The 22,677-nt window shown below is 52.9% G+C and overlaps 2 protein-coding genes across 6 annotated transcripts; one reads left to right on the top strand and one right to left on the bottom strand.

Moving 5' to 3' along the window:
* Window positions 1–2,827: 2,827 nt before the first annotated feature.
* LOC136380610 (F-box/LRR-repeat protein 20-like) lies at window positions 2,828–19,822 on the bottom strand. 5 transcript variants are annotated; one of them, XM_066348589.1, is made up of 8 exons: window positions 19,774–19,822; window positions 15,771–15,872; window positions 6,335–7,327; window positions 4,527–4,742; window positions 4,247–4,390; window positions 3,818–4,035; window positions 3,559–3,733; window positions 2,828–3,094 (listed from the first exon to the last, which is right to left on the bottom strand). In XM_066348589.1, exons 1-7 carry the CDS (start codon window positions 19,795–19,797, stop codon window positions 3,565–3,567), a joined length of 1,866 nt encoding a protein of 621 aa, XP_066204686.1. In that variant the 5' UTR covers window positions 19,798–19,822; the 3' UTR covers window positions 2,828–3,094; window positions 3,559–3,564. The 5 variants fall into 5 exon arrangements, with proteins under 5 accessions (XP_066204686.1, XP_066204685.1, XP_066204687.1 ...); XM_066348588.1 differs by lacking the exon at window positions 2,828–3,094 and having other exon boundaries at window positions 3,108–3,733; XM_066348590.1 differs by lacking the exons at window positions 2,828–3,094; window positions 19,774–19,822 and adding an exon at window positions 19,626–19,683 and having other exon boundaries at window positions 3,108–3,733.
* Window positions 19,823–19,914: 92 nt separating this feature from the next.
* Window positions 19,915–22,635, top strand: TMEM208 (transmembrane protein 208). The gene is made up of 6 exons (XM_066348767.1): window positions 19,915–20,024; window positions 20,645–20,740; window positions 21,735–21,794; window positions 21,871–22,007; window positions 22,170–22,254; window positions 22,354–22,635. The coding sequence occupies exons 1-6, from the start codon at window positions 20,019–20,021 to the stop codon at window positions 22,489–22,491; spliced, it is 522 nt and encodes a 173-aa protein (XP_066204864.1). The 5' UTR covers window positions 19,915–20,018; the 3' UTR covers window positions 22,492–22,635.
* Window positions 22,636–22,677: the final 42 nt, after the last annotated feature.

Genomic DNA, 22,677 nt, shown 5'->3' on the forward strand with positions numbered 1-22,677 from the left:
AATAGATATTCCGCATGTGCCCCGACTAGGATCCACCTGGCAAACTGTCTGGGGCAAATGCTTGAATCAACCAAGCTATTTTTAGCACTTCAGGCTGCTGCTCAAATCAACAGAGCTACCCTTAGTGCCCAGGCCAATGCTCAAACCAATTGAGCCACTGGCTGTGGGAGGAGTATATGGAGGGGGAGAGAAGCAGATGGTCACTTCTCTTGTGTGCCCTGACCGGGGATTGAACCTGAGACATCCATATGCCGGGCCGATGCTCTACCACTGAACAACTGGCCAGGTCAGGACATTCTGATGAGGGAATTCAGTGCAGGAAGTCTGAATTCTGATTAAACCCACCACTGGAGGGTGGGATAGGGGCCAAAGGCAGGCCAGAGCCCCTGGAATCAGAATTGGCTAGGGGTACTAGGCCCGGCTGGAGGCCATGCTCAGAGGCTCTGAGGCAAAGAGCAGCACACCCACCCATAGGACAGGCTGAAAGCTGCCTCCACCCTCTGACCTTTTCTATGCTTCACGCTACCTTTCCCAGCACATCCTCAAATATATATATTTTTTTTTTTTAATTTTTTTTTTTTACAGAGACACAGAGAGAGTCAGATAGGGACAGACAGGCAGGAACAAAGAGAGATGAGAAGCATCAATCATCAGTTTTTCCTTGCGACACCTTAGTTGTTCATTGATTGCTTTCTTATATGTGCCTTGACCACAGGCCTTCAGCAGACCGAGTGACCCCTTGCTTAAGTCAGTGACCTTGGGTCCAAGCTGGTGAGCTTTGCTCAAACCAGATGAGCCCGCGCTCAAGCTGGCAACTTCAGGGTCTCGAACCTGGGTCCTCCGCATCCCAGTTCGATGCTCTATCCACTGCGCCACCACCCGGTCAGGCTCAAATATATTTTTTAACAGTGTTAACCATCAACATGTTACCTTGAAAAGGGATGAAATGACATCGGCTTTGGAGAATGTAAGGAGCTTCTCCCCCAGCTGTGCTTCTGATCGGGCACCCGAGATTTCCCACCACATTTGTACTCATCTGCTATTGAGTTCAAGGTGGAAACGGGGCAGGGATCCTAGATGCAGTCGTCTCCCAACATTCCTTCTCGGCGGTCCATGTCCTAGTACAGGCCACCATCATCTCACAAGACCCTCCTGAGTTCCTACTTCTGGTCTCGCCCCTCTAGCCCTCTCAGTAGCAGCTGTCCCAGCTGCTTTCTCAGACGTGAAGCTGATCTGCTCACACACCCCACCCCCACCCCAGGTTCTTCAGTGTTTCCCTCTGTCCAGGGGATACTGGTCACGGGACCGTGATGAGCAGAGTTGACATGGGTTGCAGACTTGTGGTTTCAGTCTTCCAACAGTGTGCTTATGGCTTGCAGGGTTCTCGGTGCTGGGTCTGTGCTGGCATCCTCCCTGCACCTGTTGGGGCCGGGACCCTCACACCAGCACCAGCTCTGGCCTGCCATGTGTAACTCCCAGTCTCTTCTGCCTGATTGCTTCCTTCTCTCTTTTCTGCTCATTTTGTCACTGCCTTAAGTCCTTCTTGACCTCCCAGGCTACGTTCATGGCTACCCCGGGCTCCTGGTCCCAGGTGCTTCTTTCTCTATTTGTACACACCCAGCACACCGGCTGTCCCTGTCTGTTGGCTGATTTGCCTCCCCAAATGGCCTGGATGCTGGGAGAGCTTTGTCACCTCTTAATCCCCACATAAAGCAGGCACTCAGGCAGCCTGGCTGGCTGCTCCTGAAACATGAACAGGCAGAGGGACAAAGTGTAGGTGGATGTATGGAGGGCCAGACAGACAGATTTTCTCAGAGCTGCTGTCGAGAATTCACTGGTACTGTTTAAGAGGTTTGACTAGATGACCTCTAATGACCCTGCCCAGAGATGCTATTCGCTATCCTCCTTGTCCTTTTTCCCCCTGAAGAGGATCTTCTAGACGATAGATATATCGTTCATCAGTGTGTTTCCGGGGCCTGGCTGGGCCAAGTGCTTACAAAGGCAATGTGCCTTTGCTGCAGCACCTGCCTGGGAGCTCATGCTGGGAGAGGCCTCTGGCTTTCTGGATTTTTTTTTTTTTTTTTTTTTTTTTGGTGGCAGAGACAAAGAGAGTCAGAGAGAGGGACAGATAGGGACAGACAGACAGGAAGGGAGAGATGAGAAATATCAATTCTTCATTGTGGTTCCTTAGTTGTTCATTGATTGATTTCTTTCTTTTTTTTACAGAGACAGAGAATCAGAGAGAGGGATAGATAGGGACAGATAAGAACAGAGAGATGAGAAGCATCAATCATCAGTTTTTTGTTGAGAAGCCTTAGTTCATTGATTGCTTTCTCATATGTGCCTTGACCACGGGCCTGCAGCAGATCGAGTAACCCCTTGCTCGAGCCAGCTGGTGAGCTTTTTTTTTTTTTTTTTTTTTTTAAAATTTTTATTTTATTTATTTATTTACAGGGACAGAGAGTCAGAGAGAGGGACAGATAGGGACAGACAGACAGGAATGAAGAGAGATGAGAAGCATCAATCATCAGTTTTTCGTTGCGACACCTTAGTTGTTCATCGATTGCTTTCTCAAATGTGCCTTGACCGTGGGCCTTCAGCAGAACGAGTAACCCCTTGCTGGAGCCAGCAACCTTGGGTCCAAGCTGGTGAGCTTTGCTCAAGCCAGAGGAGCCCGCGCTCAAGCTGGTGACCTTGGGTTCTCAAACCTGGGTCCTTCTGCATCCCAGTCCAACACTCTATCCACTGCGCCACCGCCTGGTCAGGCAAGCTGGTGAGCTTTGCTCAAACTAGATAAGCACACGCTCAAGTTGGCGACCTCGGGGTCTTGAACCTGGATCCTTCCGCATCCCAGTCTGACGCTCTATCCACTGCGCCACCGCCTGGTCAGGCCATTGATTGATTTCTCATATGTGCCTTGATGGGGGGGGGGCTACAGCAGACCGAGTGATCCCTTACTCGAGCCAGTGACCTTGGCCTCAAGCTGGTGAGCCTTACTCAAACCAGATGAGCCTGCGCTCAAGCTGGTGACCTCGCGGTCTTGAACCTGGGTCCTCCACATCCCAGTCCGATGCTCTATCCACTGCGCCACCACCTGGTCAGGAAAAATCTGGAATTTTTAATCTTGTTTGGGTTTACAACAGACTGTGGCTTGGCTGCTAAAGTTCAGTGCTGGTAGGGGACTGGGGAGCTCCTGTAGGGGACAAGGTGGGGCACAGGCCTTAGGTGGGAGCAATGGGCAGGGCAAGGGGCACGGGCTCTGCTCCTCCCTGGTATCAGGCCTATCACCTATCGGCCTGTGGCTTCTGGACCCAGGCCTGACCAGGACAGGAGCCTGCGTTTCCAGGGGCCTGTGGCAGCCTCCTGTAGCAGGAAAGGCCCCTGTTGGGCTGCGGGGAAGACTGATTAACCCCCCTCCAGTCCTAGCAGAGGTATTTATAGCTTGGGGAAGGGGCTCTGGGGTGTGTAGCAGAGGGAAACAGGCGGCATGGAGTTAAACTCCAGGTCAAAACCAGGGCTAGGAACTACGGAGGCTCAGCTGCAGGGCTGCATACTGACCTGACCTCAGAGTGTTTGGGTCAGATCAGCCCCTCCCACGAAGCGGGACTGGACACAGGTCAGCTGGGGTCGTTGAGCTTGGAATCGCCTGATGGCAGCCATGCCAATGCCAGGGCACATGGAGACATCTAACATCTGGATCTGCTTGCACGCCTGCCCAATAATATCCAGCGTTCTGCAAGGAGGCCACTGTGTGAGTGCCTGACCCGATGTGGGGTCCCAGCCCGGCCCCTCCTCTGTGGCATCATCAGATACTCACTGCTCTGTGAGCTGACTGCAGCCGGACAGGTTGAGGTGCTCCAGCCTGGGCCAGGAGCTGGCCGCCTGGGCCCAGCCTTCGTCACTGAGGAGGTTGCAGTGACTCAGCACCAAGAGTTCCAGGCTAGGGCAGCCCCTGGCCACAGCCACCAAGCCCTTGTCTGTGAGTGCCGGCAACAGGCTCAGTGACAACTGCCTCAGCTGGGGGAACTGGAGCACCTGCAAGGATGGGGGTGTGGGAATGGCGGGTAGTACGGCACTAGAGCCGGGTCTGGGACTCTTCTAGCTTCCCCCGCTCCCAGCTGAAGGACAGGCCATAGACAGCAGGTGCCAGTTAGAAAGGAACTTTTTCCAAGCAAAAAGTGGGTCAGCCCAGGCCCCTAGCCCCAGCCCCGGGATCCTCAGCCTCTCCACACCCCCAGCCCCGCACCTTCGCCACACTGGCGTCAGTCAGCTTGCTGCAGGCTGTGAGGTCCAACTCCTGCAGGGCCTGCAGCATGAGCAGGGAGGGGCCCTGTGGCTGGGGAGAGGGGTCCTTGGGGCTCACGGCCTGATGCTCCAGCTCTCGGTGTGGCTGTGGGAAGAGGCCCCTGCTCCTCAGCTTCCTCCCGAGTTTGGCTCTCAAATGCTCCTAGAGAGACTCAGGAGGGGCAGGAGGGCAGCTGAGCCCAGGGACCGCCCCACCCTCCATGACCTCGAAGATGCCACACCTGGGCTCCCTGTGCTGGCTCCTGACCTGGGTCCCTCAGCCCCAGAAGCCCCCAGTCACAGAGCTCCTTGCACCAGACCAGGCGCAGGACGGAGAGGGCAGGGAGGTAGGCGCAGATGGTCTGCAGGGTCTGGTTGGTGAGGGCCAAACAAGAGGATAAGTCTAGCACCCTGAGACTTGGGCCCAGCACTGGAATCAGGGAGCGCACTGAGCTGTCCTAAGAGAAAAATGGAGAAGGGAGAGAACAATGGGGAGAGAACAAGCCTGTGTCACCAGGCTTGGCAAGAGTCACTAGGAAGGTTCTGCCCAAGGTTCCGGCACCACAGGAAATAGGGAGCTACCAGAGGGTGCCCAGAGGGAAGCAACGATGTCACTGTGCCAGTGAAAGGTCCGTGTGGATGGGGTGAGCCATGGGGGTAGGCCTCCAGGGGGAGCGTGCTGGAGTAAAGGCCTAGACTGACTCGGGCAGGAAGATGCAGGTGGAAATTTCTTTTTTTTTTTGTATTTTTCTGAAGCTGGAAACAGGAGAGACAGACAGACTCCCGCATGCACCCGACCGGGATCCACCCGGCATGCCCACCAGGGGCAACGCTCTGCCCACCAGGGGGGCTATGCTCTGCCCCTCCAGGGCGTCGCTCTGCCGAGACCAGAGCCACTCTAGCACCTGGGGCAGAGGCCAAGGAGCCATCCCCAGCGCCCGGGCCATCTTTGCTCCAATGGAGCCTTGGCTGCGGGAGGGGAAGAGAGAGACAGAGAGGAAGGGCGGGGTGGAGAAGCAAATGGGCGCTTCTCCTATGTGCCCTGGCCGGGAATCGAACCCGGGTTCCCCGCACACCAGGCCGACGCTCTACCGCTGAGCCGACCGGCCAGGGCCGCAGGTGGAAATTTCTAAGGTATCTGCCCTGATTGTGCTCCCAGTCCCTGCTGAAGGGGTGGGCTGAGGCTGCCCTCCAACCACAGCTTATTGGGCTAGTTGTGGACGTCTGACCCCACTGACACAATCAGATATGTTCCCTCGAGTTTGAAACAGAACTGTGAGGTCACAGTGGGCACAGGACCTGGCAGAAGCAGTTGCGGTGGGAGGAACTGGAGCTAAGGGCAGAACAGAGGAGGCTGGTGTGTAGAGGGATGTGGAGACATGAGCATGTGAGGCCGGAGTCTAGCTAAGAGGCGCAATGGCAGAGGAAGATGCAGCCGGGCAGGGGAAGAGAGGCACCGTGGGGAAAAGGCTGAGAGACGGTTTTCAGGTTGGGAATACCCGGTCACATCGACAGACTGAAGGAATAACGCACTAAGAAGACTGGCACTACCACCCAGAGGGACAGGGCTGAGCCCCACGGAAGAGACTGGCTTCAGCCAAAAAGTGACCTTACTGCTCCCACATCACGTTACCTCCTTCGGGCCCTGCCTGAGGAGCCTCTTCGATGTAACCTCAGTGCCCCTTCCCCACAGGGTTCAGGTCTGTCACCTCCTTTCACCAGCCTTCCTTGTCTCTAGAACACCCGCCCTCCATAGCCCTTGGGACCGCAGTGGTCACCGAGCACAGGCAAGCGAGGCGTATGCCACCTCGTGGGCTGGGCCAGCCTGGCCTCTTGGCCTCCCTCTACCTGAGGCCACAGTGGGAGCTGCGGGCGGAGTGCTGGCGGCCTCACTGTCTTGTCTGGGCTCCTTTCCCCTCTCAGACTGGGTCCTGAGTTCAGTTCAGCACTATTCCTTGGACACAAACACTGGCAGTGCCTCCCTGGTGCCATATTCCCCGTGTCCCCAGCCCATGGTCCTAGCGAGGGGTGGCGGGGAGAGTAGGCTCACCTTGAGTGAGGAGCAATAGGCCAGGCTGAGGGTGGCCAGTGCGGGCGGAGCTCCGCGCACAGAGCCCAGGGCCTGGGCCAGTCCCCGCCCGCTCACCAGGCAGCAGTCAGCCATGTCCAGGCCCCGCAGCTCTCGCAGGGCCCCCAGGGCTGTACACCCCGCATCTGTCAGCCGCTGTAGCTTCCTCAGGCTCAGGCGCTGTAGGTGCTGCAGGCCCCGGCTCACAGCCACCAGTGCCTGGTCAGCCAGTTCTGAGCAGCCGCTGAGGTCCAGGGAGGTCAAGCCTGGTTGCTGGTGGCAGAGGGCAGCCACAGCCTCTGTGGAGAGGTCCTGGCAGTTCTGCAGGCTCAGCTCCTGCAGCTGTAGCCCGGCCACCTGGCCAAGGGCCTGCAGGGCCTCGGGTGGCAAGCCAGTGCCACTCAGGTCCAAGGCGCGCAGGCTACCAGCCCGCTCCTTCAAGAACTGCAGCAGGTTGTGGAAGGAGAGTTGGGAGGGGGAGGAGTCCTGGGAGCTGAGGGAGCCCCTGGTTGGACCTGGCTTGAAGGTGAGGTGACAGTAGGCCAGGGAGAGGCGCTCCAGGCTGGGGGCACAGCTGCTGAGCCGGTTGAAGCTGAGGTCGACCAGGTCTCGCAGGCCAGCCAGGCTGAGCTCGCGAAGGCCTCTCAGCGCCTGCTGGACCTGCTGTGCCGTCTCGGGCTGAGCGAGCAGCATGCCTGATGTGAAGAGGCTGTTGCAGCCACTGAGGTCAAGGCTACGCAAGGCTGGGCAGCCCAAGAGCAAGGCCACAAAGGAGGCCTCTGTGGGGCTACCCCCACCGAGGGACAAGCTCTGCAAGTGTGGGCCCAGGTGGTAGGCAACAGACTGCAACACCTGCTGTGAAACTGGTGAGCCATCCAGGTTGGTCAGACTGATGCAGGAGATGCCCCTAAGGCCCAGGCTCTTGATGGCTGGGAGGGAGGCCGAGCATACTGGAATGTTGTACCGCACATTCATCTGAAGGGCAGCAACAGGCCTGGGTTAGTCCTCTGGCCTCAGAGGGTGCTAGGCATCAGGTCTGGTGGCAAGTTGCTGAGTAGAGACTGAGGGCAGGTCAGGAAAGGGCCCTTCTACAAGGGGACCCCCTGTAGTATGTGGTTTATGTGTGGTTGAGGGGTGCTAGTGGGAAGTGTGAGCTGAGAGGGGAAGTCACACTGGGTCTCAGGGGATGGATGGCTATAGAAGGAGGAGCCTCCAGGGAGCAGGAGGACAAATTATGCTATACCCCCAACCTTTGAGACTTCTGGAAGGTGGCCCTGAGACCATGGACTCAGCCCTTGGCATCAGTTAAGCAACCAGCCTCCCCTACTTTCTCTAGAACATATAAATAGCCCTCAGAACTGAAAGTGGGAAGAAGGGAGGCAGGTGCCACTCACCACAACCCCCTGTGGCCCAGATGACTGAGGTCTGGGGCAGGTAGTGAGGCCAAGGTCCCCTGGTGGCTTCAGTGTCTCAGCCATAAGAATGTTTGCAGGCCCTGGCCGGTTGGCTCAGTGGTAGAGCGTCGGCCTGGTGTGCAGGAGTCCCGGGTTCGATTCTCGGCCAGGGCACATAGGAGAAGCGCCCATCTGCTTCTCTACCCCTCCCCCTCTCCTTCCTCTCTGTCTCTCTCTTCCCCTCCCACAGCCAAGGCTTCTTTGGAGCAAAGTTGGCCTGGGCCCTGAGGATAGCTCCATGGCCTCTGTCTCAGGCACTAGAATGGCTCTGGTTGCAACAGAGCAACGCCCCAGATGGGCAGAGCATCACCCCCTGGTGGGCGTGCCAGGTGGATCCCGGTTGGGTGCATGCGGGAGTCTGTCTGACTGCCTCCCCGTTTCCAACTTCAGAAAAATAAAAAAAAGAATGTTTGCAAAAATGGGTTTTGTGTGTAAGTGAAAATGGGTGCATTCATCATGCATATGTGCGCCCGCGCTAACACATGTGAGCTCCACAGGCTCCAGAGTTCATGATATGATCCCTGAGGATCATCCCTGAGGGTCCATCACATCCAGGTAAGGAACGAAAAGCCTCCATTTCTAGGGGCTGGAATGAAGAGAATGAGTCTCAGAGGCACTGAGGAACTGAGCTGGCCTTGCTGTAGGGGGAGCTGGGGAATGAGAGTTAGCGCACACAGTGTGGGGGCAGAGGATCAGTTCAGGGCTAAGTCGTTGTGGGAATAAACTGGTTTGTGTAGGAGTTTGGGTAGCCCCCAGCTAAGGAGATATTTCATAAAACCTTTCCCAACCTCGTGCCAGAGAGAGCCAAAGGGCAGGGGGTACAGGTCTTTGTGGAACAGGTCTGTGGCCAAAAGAAGAAGAGGGCTTGGCTTAAAAAATCCTAGCCCTATTTCTCTACGCCTGAAGATTTCCAAGTTGAAGGCAAGTGGTACTCAAAGAAGGCTCTTATCGTAAGGTACTAACACAATCCTGATGTAGGAAAGCAAGCTCCCTGAAGAAGCTGCCCTGCCAGCAGCAGTAAGAACAAGCTCACGGTTCCTGGTGAGCCCAGCACATCTTTGAAGGGAAGCAGAAAGGTAGAAATGACAATAGCACTCCTGCAGGATACTGATCAACAGGACCCTCCCAGGAAGACACATGGAGCTCATCCTCAGGGGTGGAAGAACCACCTGGCTTCTGCCAGAGAGAAGCAGCCACCTATGGCCACCATGGCTGTCATCATGGGAAGGAGCAGGTGGTAAGTGATGAGGACCAGCTCCCGACTGCTTCCACAGGAATCGTGGGTAAAACCAGCTTCACTTTCCACATCCCATTCCCTGAATGTGGTCACTGTGGATGAGAGGAGCGCTCGGGGACACAGAGGGGTAGTGGGGGCTCCCAAGGAACTGGGTCCCTCTCTCAGTAACCAGTGAGGGTGGGGAGGGTGATGAAATGATCAGGGAGGAGGTTTTAGAAAGGAAAGGTAAGGCAGGCCTCAGAGCCCCGAATGCCAGACAAGCCAACCAGATGCTGCATGGAGTGAACTACGGCTGGGGGAGTAGAGTCTGCTGCTCGCCCACCCAGGCAGCACTCGCCCCTCAGTCACAGGCTACCCCACAGGCCCCAGCTCCGCCTGCCTTCGGCTTCCTTTTTCTCCTTCCTTCCTGAGCCCAGTGGGGCAGGAATGTTCTCCCCTTTCCAACCGCCTCCCTATGAACAAGCTAGACAAACAGCTGTGGGAAGGAACTGCAGTCCAGGATCCAAGCCCAGAGCTGGCTCGTAGTAACAAAAACCACTGGGTAGGTAAAGGGGCAGGGCCTGGCCTAAGGACTTCCAGCCCACCCACCTCCCTGCTCCCCACCATGTGGAGAGGGCAGCCTCTAAGTCAGGGGTCTCAAACTTGCAGCTGGCGGGCCGCATGCGGCCTGCCGAACAATTTTGTGCGGCCTGCAGACTAATCCACGGGCTTACTTAATTTTATCCAAAATATTTTGAACTTCATGGATTAGTCTACAGGCCACACAAAATTGTTCGGCGGGCCGCAAGTTTGAGACCCCTACTCTAAGTCATCATTCAGGTGGTCTAGTCTGGACTCGAAGTGCAGGAGCCCAGCAGCAGCCTTTTAGGGATATGTATGATCTGTGGGGGGCAGAGCAGCAGGTGGAAGGAGCCGGCACCTGGGTTCTTGTCTTTGGCCCTGGCATAGCAAAGCCCCCCTTCCTGGGCCCTAGAAAGATGCTTCTAGAAGCTCAGGAGAGGACTGCCAGGGTACCTTCTCCAGTTTTAGCTGCCCTAACTACAGAGGGGCCAACTAACCCCTGGTCTCCTTCTTTCCCAATGCTGGTATCTTAAGAGTAAATGCAAAGTCATTTGGGAAATGCCCTACACCTGCTAAAAGTGACACATGTCCTTTCATTGCGACAGGCTGGAATTTTGTTGTAGCTCCTGAATCCTGAGCTGAGGCTGCAGGCTTGTGTGCAGACTTGGACAGGCATCTGATAGAGAAAGGGCCCCTTGTTTGCTGGTACAGAAATCCAAAGCTAGCACATCTCTGTTCTCTAGAAGGCCTTCAAGAAAACATAGGTCCTGGAACCCAGGGATTTTAGTCTCTAGAGGAGTTAGACTTCCAGGTCTTTATAAACAAACACCTCGGGCAGGAGAAGGCAGAGGAGGGCAGAAGCTGAGATGTCCTGAGTTCTTCACAGTGACCAACCCAGCAGCATCTGGTGCTCCTCTGCAGACCTCCCCCAGTGTGCTCTCTGCCATCCCACCCCTTATGGATGGCCAGTCTCCCCCTAAAGCTACCTCCCACTGAGGGTTCTGCAATTCTGCCCTCATGGTTCTGCTCCTACCTTCTGCCTCTTTTGGGGTCACCAAAGGAGAGAAAGACCCACTCCATAGGCACGTGGGTTCCCACAGTTTGTTCCACTCTCTCCCTCCTTCCCTCCCTTGCCCCTGCTTGTTCCCCATCCTGGCCGACTGCGCCTCATCCCATGACCACTACTTTAGGGATGGTCCGCATCATCTCCAACAGCAGCCGCCGGGCAGCCAGGTACCTGACGGGCCTCTCTCCAGATACACGAATGCGAGTCTGCACTCGTTGTCTTCTCGCCCAACGCTGCCCTGCCCTCCCCCTAAACCCTCTACCAAGGTAGCCGAGTCAGGAATCTGGGCGTCACCTTAGACTCCCCCCCTGCATCCGGTGACCAAAGTCCCTTCCAGCCCATCTCCTTGATAGACTGCCACATGTTCCTCTGCTCCCACCTTGCTGCTTCTGCCTTATTACCTCTCACAAATTTATTATAGCACTGGGGTCCTGGCCTCCAGTCTGTCTGGCTCCATCTGTCCTTGGAATTGTTGCCATAGTGATCCTTACAGAAGGCAAACTGTCCCCCTTCAGACCCTCTGATGGTTCACTTCATAGGACAGAGGCTGAGCTTCCTGGCTGGCATTTGAGCCCTTTTATGTCAGTTCCCTGCCTACTCTCCGGCCTCAGCCTTCCCATGCCAGCGCCTCGCCCCCAGCTCTGGGAATGTCCACTTCCGACCCCTGTCTCACGCCGCCAAGCCTCTGCTCAGCTGCTTTTCGGGTTTGGGTGTGTGTGAGTGGGGATCTCATCCCTCACCTACACCTATTTGTCTATTTAGCAAATATTTATTCTTTTTTCAAGACTCGTCCTAAGTATCCCTACTCCATAAAATCTTTTCTGAGTCCTTGCTCACATCCCTTGTGTGCCTTATAAGACTTTGAGGACAGCACCCTATCCTCTCATTTAAATTTTTATTTTATTTTATTGATTTTAAAGAGAGAGGAACAGGGGAAAGAGAGAGAGAGGGAAACATTGCTTTGTTTTTCCACTTATTTTTGCATTCATTGGTTGATTCTTTTTTTTTTCTTTTTTTTTCTTTTTTTTTCATTTTTCTGAAGCTGGAAACGGGGAGAGACAGTCAGACAGACTCCCGCATGCGCCCGACCGGGATCCACCCGGCACGCCCACCATGGGGCGAGGCTCTGCCCACCAGGGGGCGATGCTCTGCCCATCCTGGGCGTCGCCATATTGCGACCAGAGCCACTCTAGCGCCTGGGGCAGAGGCCACAGAGCCATCCCCAGCGCCCGGGCCATCTTTTGCTCCAATGGAGCCTTGGCTGCGGGAGGGGAAGAGAGAAACAGAGAGGAAAGTGCGGCGGAGGGGTGGAGAAGCAAATGGGCGCTTCTCCTGTGTGCCCTGGCCGGGAATCGAACCCGGGTCCTCCGCACGCTAGGCCGACGCTCTACCGCTGAGCCAACCGGCCAGGGCTGATTCTTTTTTTTTAACTCAAATTTTATTTATTTATTATTATTATTTTTTCTTTACAGAGACAGAGAGAGAGTCAGAGAGAGGGATAGACAGACAAGAACGGAGAGAGATGAGAAGTATCAATCATTAGTTTTTCGTTGCACATTGCAACCTTAGTTGTTCATTGACTGCTTTCTCATATGTGCCTTGACCGCGGGCCTTCAGCAGACCGAGTAACCCCTTGCTGGAGCCAGCAACTGTTCAAGCGGGTGAGCTTTTGCTCAAACCAGATGAGCCTGCGCTCAAGCTGGCAACCTCGGGGTCTTGAACCTGGGTCCTCTGCATCCCAGTCTGATGCTCTATCTACTGCGCCACCGCCTGGTCAGGCCATTGGTTGATTCTTATATGTACCCTGACCGGTGATTGAACCCACAACCTTTGCGAACCTGGCCAGGGCCTGTCCTCTCGTTCTGACTTTGCTGTTTTCCTCTCACTACCAACGCCTGAACGCTATGTTTTCCCCAGTCCTGTACCCCCAGGGCCCAGCACAGTGCTAGGCACAGAGAGGCAACATCAACATGCAAGTGTGTGAGGCCCTTCCATGTGACTTTCCATGTTCCTTCTGCCCTGTAAATATCCCAAACCTCTCCGCTGAGGCCCCAGCTTCCACTTTTTCTTCTTACTCCCCCAAGACAACTTGGCCTCCAAATTCACTGAGCAAAGAGGCCGCTAGTCTCTGAGGAACTTCCATATTGCCACTCCCACCGCTCCAGTGCCTGGGGAGGAGAGATGACATCCTCTCCATCTGGATTATCATAGGATTATCAAAGACCAGGCCTTGCACTCTGAAGCCTGCCTCTTCCACCACCTCAGGTGGCATCCGCCATTCCCGACGACCTTTCCTCCTGACATTCACTCCGCCTCTAGTGACTCCTCAGCACGTAAACACATTTGAGATTTCTCCCAATTAAAACCCTTTTGTCAAACCAACCTCAACCTCTCATTACTGCCCAATTTATTTCCTTCCTTTTTTTTTTTTTAAATTATTTATTTATTTATTTATTTATTTTTTATTTATATTTCCTTCCTTTTGTGGGAAAATTTCTTGGCAGTGAGGTTACTCTACATTCCCTTTCTACTCTCATTCACCCCTCAATCCATCTGGCTGCCCTGTCCCCCAGATGCCAAATGTTGTTGAAGCCATTGGTGACCTCCCTCGATGCCAAACATCAAAGGTCACTATCTGTTCGTTATTTTCTAGGCTCTTCATGGGATTTGACACTGTTATACTTCACTTGGCATTGAAATGCTCTCTGCCATTGACTTCTGGGCCCTCCGCAGCCCCCCCCCCCCCCCGTAGGCTCCTCCCCCTTTCCATGCCCTTGGGCATTCATCCTCCCTGGCCTGCTGTCCTTTTGGCTCTTTAGGCTCTCCCTGAGGGAACTTACCTCACCCATGGTTCAACTCCTACCCATTCTCTAATGCCACCCAAATGTATAATCATTGTCTGGACTCTGCTCTTAGATTCCTCACCCAGAAATCCAACTACCAACTAGACTGTACCACCTAGCTATCTTCCACTTCAAGTTTTAGACAAGTCCAAATCAAATTCCTTTAGACAGTAAGCTCAGTGACACTGGATAGAGAACTCGACAACAGGCATGACAGAGGAGGATTCTAATCCAGCAGGGGAGGGGAAGGGAAGGTTATACAGAAAGTGTATTTGGGCTTATTTATTTTATATTTTTCTTTTTAATTCTCTGAAGCTGGAAACGGGGAGAGACAGTCAGACAGACTCCCGCATGCGCCCGACCGGGATCCACCCGGCACGCCCACCAGGGGCTACGCTCTGCCCACCAGGGGGCGACGCCCTGCCCTCCAGGGCGCTGCTCAGCTGTGACCAGAGCCACCCCAGCGCCTGGGGCAGAGGCCAAGGAGCCATCCCCAGCGCCCGGGCCATCTTTGCTCCAATGGAGCCTTGGCTGCGGGAGGGGAAGAGAGAGACAGAGAGGAAGGGGGGGGGTGGAGAAGCAAATGGGCGCCTCTCCCATGTGCCCTGGCTGGGAATCGAACCCGGGTCCCCCGCACGCCAGGCTGACGCTCTACTGCTGAGCCAACCGGCCAGGGCCTATTTGGGCTTATTGAAAACAAATCAGTTTAGCTTCTACCTCATAGCATAAATCAAAATAATTTCTCCAATAAAAACAGTTAATATAAAGATTCACACTATAAAGCAGAAGAAACAATTTTGCTGTGAGCCTAAAACTGTTCTAAAAAATAAAGTCTAATTAAAAAAAATAGAAGAAACACATGAGTGCATATTTATCAAATCTCTGAAGAGGCAAGGGATCTGTAAGTTTAAAAAGCCATGGAAGAAATAAGAAAGAAAAGGATGCCCCAAGTCAACAACACAGATATTTAACTTCTGTATCTCATAAATAAACATAAATCTACAAGTCAAATTAAAAGGCAAACATACTAGGAATATATTTCAATAAATATGTAAAAGATTAATCTCTTTAATGTATAAAAAGTTCATACAAATAGGTAAGAAAAATACTAGGACCCCAACAGTTAAATGCATAAAGAACATGAATAAACAAAACAGGGAAATAAAAATGGTCAGTTAATGAGAAAACTGTTTAACTTCAGTAATAATCAAAGAAGTAAAAATTGAAACAGAGTTACCATTTGCCTTTCAAACTAGGACAGATGTCTGCATTCACCTCCTAGCTGGGCTGTCTCCCTACGCGCTGACTCTCCCTCTCCAGCCTGCTCTGTGCTGCAGAGTTCTAAGACACAAATCACCCTGTGTCACTCTGCAGCCTTAACATTCCTTTAAAGCAGGGGTCCCCAAACTACGGCCCGCGGGCCACATGCGGCCCCCTGAGGCCATCTATCCGGCCCCTGCCACACTTCAGAAGGGGCACCTCTTTCATTGCTGGTCAGTGAGAGGAGCCTAGTTCCCATTGAAATACTGGTCAGTTTGTTGATTTACATTTACTTGTTCTTTATTTTAAATATTGTATTTGTTCCCATTTTGTTTTTTTACTTTAAAATAAGATATGTGCAGTGTGCATAGGGATTTGTTCATAGTTTTTTTTTATAGTCCGGCCCTCCAACGGTCTGAGGGACAGTGAACTGGCCCCCTGTGTAAAAAGTTTGGGGACCCCTGCTTTAAAGGCCCCAGGATGGTAACCAGGGGAAAGCCCCAGTGGAGCCACCTGGCACACCTGCCAGCTTGTAGTCTGATCTCCCACCCCTTCTCCCACACATCTAAGTTCTGGTCACAGGGCACTTGTATGGTCATTTCCAGAACTATTTCACACCGTGGTGCCTTCACCTGTTCTGCTACCAGTCTTAGTATCCTCACCCTATTCCTTCAGGAAGCCCTCCCCGCTGCGGCTGGTCTCCTGTGGATGTCCTTTCTCACGTTCCCATTGCACCGTTCATTCCAGTGTCACAGCTCCGAGCACATGATATCTGATCACTTGTCTCCTCTACTGGACTCTGGGCTCCTTGGGGAAGGGGCTATGTCTTATTCATCTGTATAGTTCTAGCACTGTAGCCAGAGACAAGGATGTACAAATGTAATGTATGTGTGAATATGTATGATGAATAAATGGATGGATGATAGATGAGCAGGGCCATGTGCAAGCTGACATGTGAGACAACTGAGAATGGGCCAGGTGAGGGTGAGCACCTTACCTCCCGAAGGACATTCTGGGCTGCACAGTACCAAGCCCGATTCACAAGGGAGGCCTCTTTCTGATCTGACAAGGGCAGAAATCTCAGAATATATGTCAGCATCTGAGGGAAAAAAACAGGGCATGGCAGGCCGTTAGAGCTGGGGGCCTTGGGGACTTTCTCTAGCTGATAGCGTAGTAGGTTGGAAGTGACTAGAGCACTGGCTTCTAGTTCATCTTGGATCCTAAGCTTCACAGTCTTCATGCCTCTCTCCATCTCCTTAGTATCTTTACTGTGAACAAGCCTTTCCTAAGCGCTGTCTAGATGCAACTTTGTACTAATGCAAACCAAACTTTCTGCTCAGTTTGGTAAAAAAAGACTGGGCATTGGGACCAGATAAACCTAATTCAAATGTTTACTTTACCAACTGACCTCTCTGAGCTTTGTTTTCCTTATCTGTGAAACGGCAACTGTAGTGAGATTTAAACGGGTTATTGTGAGAATTAAATAACAGTAACTTGCCTGACCAGGCGGTGGCACAGTGGATAGAGCGTTGGACTGGGATGCAGAGGACCCAGGTTCGAGACCCCGAGGTCGCCAGCTTGAGTGTGGGCTCATCTGGTTAGAGCAAAAAAAAGCCCACCAGCTTGAACCCAAGGTCGCTGGCTCCAGCAAGGGGTTACTCGGTCTGCTGAAGGCCCACGGCCAAGGCACATATGAGAAAGCAATCAATGAACAACTAAGGTGTCGCAATGCGCAACGAAAAACTAATGATTGATGCTTCTCATCTCTCTCCGTTCCTGTCTGTCTGTCCCTGTCTATCCCTCTCCCTGACTCACTCTCTTTCTCTGTAAAAAATAAAAATAAAAAAACAAACAGTAACTTGTCCTGTACAGGATCTAGAACACAGAAAGTTAGGTTCTCCCCCTCTGATTTTCAGGAAGCTATACCCCTTCCTCCTGCCATCGCAGGTCAGCTCTGGGAACCCACTCTTTTCCCATCTTCTCCACTGCCAACTTGCCTTCTCAGCTGATAAGATATGATCCCAGAGGACTCAGCTTAGGGGTCTCAGGCCCTCACTCCACTTATGCTCTATGAGGCTGGGGCGGGAGTGAGAAGGGAGGCCCCATTATAGAGAACTGGGGAGGGAAAAGACTGTGAAGCCAGGAATGATCAGATATTAACTCTTTTTTTTTCCTCCTGAAACCTTCCTTCCTTAACTCCTATGTGTTTTGTAGAGCCCCACTCACCACTCCAATTGCTGTTTCTGGATTCTTCTGTGGTTCCCCAGGCTCAGACCTGGGTCTTTTCATCTGTTTACCTTCTAGGATAATATAAATTCATTTGCATGGTTCCAACAGTTACTTCTATACCATTAACCAACAATCCAATATTCCCATATTGTCTTACTCATGTGCTAGTCCAGTGTTGCCAACTGTCCACAGAAGGCTTCATCCAAATACTATATTTACCATCACCTTCATCTCAACCAGAATTCATATTCTGCCCTCAGTCCAAAGGGGACTCAGCTTCCAACTTTCCAGACCTGAGCTTCAATGCCAACAGTGCGTCTTGTCTGAAGAACTTGATAATATTTTGTACTTATCATGCTCTTCTGTCTCTTGCTCTCAATCAGGTGTAAAGCATAGGCTTTAGGCCGGCTAACTTAGACTCATTCAAATCCCAACTCCACTACTTCCTAGCTGAGTAACCTGTGTGACCTCAGGCAAGTTACATGACTTCTCTGAGCCTCAATTTCCATACTTGTAAAATGGGGATATTAGAAAATCCAGGCCCTGGCCGGTTGGCTCAGTGGTAGAGCATCAGCCTGGTGTGCAGGAGTCCCGGGTTCGATTCCTGGCCAGGGCACACAGGAGAAGCGCCCATCTGCTTCTCCACCCCTCCCCCTCTCCTTCCTCTCTGTCTCTCTCTTCCCCTCCCACAGCCAGGCTCCATTGGAGCAAAGTTGGCCCGGGCGCTGAGGATGGCTCTATGGCCTCTGCCTCAGGCACTAGAATGGCTCTGGTCACAACAGAGCAAAGCCCCAGATAGGCAGAGCATCACCCCTGGTGGGCATGCCGGGTGGATCCCGGTTGGGCGCATGCAGGAGTCTGTCTGACTGCCTCCCCGTTTCTAGCTTCAGAAAAATACAAAAAAAAAAAAAAAGAAAAGAAAATCCAGGTCATAGTCATAGGGATTAAGTGATAATTATATTTACATATCTATATTTATAGACCTATAATTATATATATATGAACTTAATAGATATGTGTGCTTGACACCTAGTAGGTGTTCCCTAAATGGTTGTTGGACTGCTGTTACTAATATTTCTATCTTTGAAAAGTAGCCCAAATTTTCATCATTCCAAACCTGGATTCCTTTCACAATCTTCTACCAGACCCTCTGGCCTCCAGGCTCTTCCTTGCTAATCATTCTGTACACTTCAGCAAGGTTAATTTTCCTAAAAAGTAGTTTTCAGTCTCAGCACACCCCTGATAAAAACCTTCCGGGTATCCCAGTACCCTCAGGAAAAACTCTCCACTCTTGGGTCAGCACTGTCAGGCCTCCATACCCAGCTGGGGTTCTGATCCCAGAGCTTCCCAACTCCAGTCTTCCCACTGTCCTACAAACACAGCATGTCTAGTTCCTTTGCCTATGTGGGCCTCTTTCCTGGCATGCCCTTCCTTCAGCTTGACCTCATCAGTCCATTCTGATGTCTTCTCCTCTCTTATCCCTAGCACACAGAAGGTGCTCAGCCAAAACTTACTGGATTGACTTAAGGATGGATAGTCTTCTACCTCTATTTTCACCAAAGGTTTACTCAGGTTGGGGACATAAAGTAGATCAATTATTGAGAATGACTGAGGAGAACAGCCTTCTGGGCCAGGGAGGCTAGAAACCAGGAAGAGAACACTGATGAGTATTGGGAATGACCAGACCCCCAACCCCAGGGGGAGGTAGGGAAGCTTGTCTCAGCTACAATAGCGCCCATCCTGTCTTCTAGAGCTTAGCAGCCAACCCAAGGATCAAAGGTAGAGGTAAAAACGCCAGTCCTCACTGAGGGTATTCTTTGAGAAGAGACAGGGTGTGGCTTTTCTAGAGGAACCAGAGGAGGCAGTGACAAGGATGGGACGGCCATCCTATGAACCCTATCTCAAGGAGCCATTAGAGATATGATTGGTTATTCCTGGGGTCTATGGGGATGAAGTAGATATCCTCTGGGGCCAAGGAAAGAAAGGATGAGATGGCAGGTAGTTCAACGGGGTGGGAGCAGTCCTATTTTTGCTAGGGGGTTAGGAGCACCATTCCAGGGCTGATGGGGAAAGAGTGCCGTCTGCTGTCGGCAGTAGGAAGGAGCGAACAACTCTCAGGGCAAAAGGGATGGAGGGGCCATCCCAAGAGAGTCCAGTGGGGACAAAACCCGTTATTGCTTTCTGAACAATGGCCACAGAGCAGTCTTGCTCCAGGCTAAGGAAGGGCGAACATTGCTTGGGGCCAAGGAGGTAGGGGCGGCCATTACTAGAGGTCAAGGGAATGGGGAGTAGGCCTTTCTTTCCTGACAGAGCTCAGCGACCAAGCCCGGAGTTGATGGGAGGGGGCAGTCTGTCTACCAACGCCAGAGGGAGGGGACAGCCATCTCCCTGGGTGGAGGTGTAGGAAATGGAACGATCAACTCAAGGGGCCAATGAGGATAAGATCAGTTACCCTTCGGGTAGGATGGGATAGAGCAGACATCTTCCAGAACAGAGGGGTAGGGTCAGCCATTTCAAAAGAAGATGGGTAGGCAGAGGCCCTGTCCTCTCTGAGGGGACAGAACAGCCATTCCTGGGGCCAGGGGGGAAGAAGAGGATGTCCCCCAAACTAAAGGGACGTTACCCATTAACTTGTAGGTCCTACGATCTCCCCAGCGGTCGTTTCCGCCTGATAGGAGGACCCTGCGAGCTGTCTGACAGCCCCTCCCCACAGCCCGGGACCCGAGGGCGGGGCCTGGCCGGAGCTAGACCTGAGGGCGGTCTCTTCTCACCTCCAGGGGCAGCGATTCCGCCATCGCATCCCTGCCGCCTCCGCCCCCTCGCAAGGCTTCTGGGAAGTGTAGTCTCACTGACTCTGGGGGGCGGGCCTAGGAGAGGAAGTGGACCACCCACCTCTGTCCTAGTTGATGACGATTTGAATCTGCACCGGAAGTGCCTGTGGTGCCGATGTGGTACCTAGTGACCGCAGTTTCGTTCTCTGTCCCTTGTTTCCCTGGCCGGTTCTTTGCATTGCACCATGGCGGTAAGGAGGGCTCCCGGGAAGGTTGGGGTCCACATCGGCAGAGCGCTCCCATGGACGGGAGAATGAGAACAAAGGAAGGAAGGACATCAAGAGAAGCAGGTCGACCAAAGGGAGGCGCCATTCAGTGGCCGGACCGTACTAGAGCGAGGAGGGTGGAAGGGAGCGGTGCAGGACTTACCAGCACTGGTGTCCGAGTGGGGGTAGTCATCAGTATCACATAGTACCATAGTTTGCCGAAGATCTGAGGGGCCTGCAGGCTGTGGGCGTCAGCCGAGATCCTGGTCTACTCCAGCGGAGGCTGGGGAGGGGCGCTGTTCAACGCCACTCAGGCATCTCCCAAAGCTGGACCTTACCAGGGAAGCCAGGCGGTATCAGCCTAGTGTTGGATTGTTCGAGAGTGTGCATGAAACAATGACAGCAGGGATTGTTGGAAAGATAGTTTCAGCCCTAAGCAGGATTGACTGGAGGACGGGTGGACATCCAAGAATTGTGCTAGGTTGGAGCACTGTAGGGAACTGGCTGAGGTGCAGCTGAAACTCTGTAGCTAACCAGACTGGGTGGAGGGTGAGGAGGACCCTGCTGAGGAGGGCTCTGACAGGCGTCTCATCGCCCTTCTGCAGCCCAAGGGCAAAGTGGGAACAAGAGGGAAGAAGCAGATATATGAAGAGAACAGAGAGACCCTGAAGTTCTACCTGCGGATCATACTGGGGGCCAATGTAAGTGCTTGCCTCTTTGTTTCTGTGCCTACCCAAGGTCCCACAGCCCTCAACTCTGGTCGCAGTGGCCACGGTGGTGGTATGTGAGAGTCAAGTCTTCAGAACAAAATTTCAATTAAAAAAAAAAAAAGGCCCTGGCAGGGTGGCTTGGTGGATGAAGCATCATCCCAGCGCACTGAGATTTCTCCCTGGTCAGAGCGCATGTGAGAAGCAATCAGTGAGTACCCAGCTAAATGGAACAACTAAGTGGAACATGTTGATGCTTCTCTCTCTCCCCCTTCTTCCCTTCTCCCCCTTCTTCCCTTCTCCCCTTCTCCCCATCAAATCATTGGGGGAAAAAAAAAAAGAAAATCAATCCTATACAGAGGAAATGTTGAGTAGCTAAAACAAAACAAAAATAGAATGAGGATGGACTAGAGCCTTTCCACTCCAAATATAGAGGCTGCTTTCTTCTTCTTCTTCTTTTTTTTAACAGAGACAGAGAGAGAGTCAGAGAGAAGGATAGACAGGGACAGACAGACAGGAACGGAGAGATGAGAAGCATCAATCATTAGTTTTTGTTGCGCATTGCGACACCTTAATTGTGCATTGATTGCTTTCTCATATGTGCCTTGACCGCGGGCCTACAGCAGACCGAGTAACCCCTTGCTGGAGCCAGCGACTTTGGGTCCAGGCTGGTGAGCTTTTGCTCAAACCAGATGAGCCTGCGCTCAAGCTGGCGACCTCGGGGTCTCAAACCTGGGTCCTTCCGCATCCCAGTCCGAGGCTCTATCCACTGTGCCACTGCCTGGTCAGGCGAGAGGCTGCTTTCTTAGGCTGATATGTCAGAGGGTAGTATGGGTACTCAAGACTTGGGGAGCAGATCCCTTGTTCCCCAGCCCTATAAGAAACAACCTGTCTCCTTCCACAGTCTGGCCTAACCCTTGGTCAGTCAAGGGAGGTCCATGGCTTGGGGCAGCTTTTGATCCCAGCCTGATCCTTTGTCTGCTTGCAGGCCATTTACTGTCTTGTGACCTTGGTCGTCTTCTACTCATCTGCCTCATTTTGGGCCTGGGTAAGTGTTCCCCATCCTGGGAAGTGAGCACATAGGGTCAATGGCGGGCCTTTGATACCCCATTTTTTTTCTGCAGTTGGCCCTGGTCTTTAGTCTGGCAGTATATGGGGCCAGCTACCACTCTATGAGCTCAATGGCACGGGCAGCCTTCTCTGAGGATGGGGCCCTGATGGATGGTGGAATGGACCTCAACATGGAGCAGGGCATGGCAGAGTGAGTGTCCCCCGCAGCCAGCCCAGGTGAGCGGCCCCAAGGCTGTGGTGCTGGGGCCCAGATAGCCCAAGACCCACAGCTACCTGCAACTTGAAGAGGGTGAGAGCTGAATTGAGATCCATCTACTATTTTTGGCCCTTGCAGTCTCCCTTCTATCCACAGGCACCTTAAGGATGTGATTCTGCTGACAGCCATCGTGCAGGTGCTCAGCTGCTTTTCCCTCTACATCTGGTCCTTCTGGCTTCTGGTGCGTGGGTTGTTGGGCTCCTAAGGAGGGGCTGGGGCATCTAACCCTTCTCTTTTTTCATATTCTGAACCTGGCTTTAAGTTACCTTTTCTCTCTTAGGCTCCAGGACGGGCCCTTTACCTCCTTTGGGTAAATGTGCTGGGCCCTTGGTTCACAGCAGACAGTGGTGCCCCAGCGCCAGAGCACAATGAGAAAAGGCAGCGCCGACAGGAACGGCGGCAGATGAAACGGTTGTAGCCACTAACATTGTGACCACAGACTGCTGGACCCTGGGTGGCTTTATCAAGTTGTATGGCCCCATGCCAGGAGTAATGAGGGCCTAGTCTGGGGGCAGAAAGCAGTCTAAGACATAGGATTATTGAATAAATGGCTTAGAATGTGGCTGATGGCTGTATGGGTGATGATGAGGCAGGAAGAGCCAAT

This window comes from Saccopteryx leptura, chromosome 9 (assembly GCF_036850995.1).
Source record: "Saccopteryx leptura isolate mSacLep1 chromosome 9, mSacLep1_pri_phased_curated, whole genome shotgun sequence".
NCBI lineage: Eukaryota > Metazoa > Chordata > Mammalia > Chiroptera > Emballonuridae > Saccopteryx > Saccopteryx leptura.

What these genes read in the sequence shown, in the direction of transcription:
- LOC136380610 (XM_066348589.1), bottom strand. Translation starts at nt 19,797, where the DNA reads ATGGCGGAATCGCTGCCCCTGGAG. An exon ending in CCCAGAATGTCCTTCGGGAG is followed by an intron (nt 7,328 to 15,770) that starts GTAAGGTGCTCA and finishes GCTGCCCTTCAG; the next exon opens with ATGAATGTGCGGTACAACAT. An exon ending in AGCCAGCACAGGGAGCCCAG is followed by an intron (nt 4,391 to 4,526) that starts GTGTGGCATCTT and finishes CTCTTCCCACAG; the next exon opens with CCACACCGAGAGCTGGAGCA.
- TMEM208 (XM_066348767.1), top strand. An exon ending in GGATCATACTGGGGGCCAAT is followed by an intron (nt 20,741 to 21,734) that starts GTAAGTGCTTGC and finishes GTCTGCTTGCAG; the next exon opens with GCCATTTACTGTCTTGTGAC. An exon ending in ATGGAGCAGGGCATGGCAGA is followed by an intron (nt 22,008 to 22,169) that starts GTGAGTGTCCCC and finishes TTCTATCCACAG; the next exon opens with GCACCTTAAGGATGTGATTC.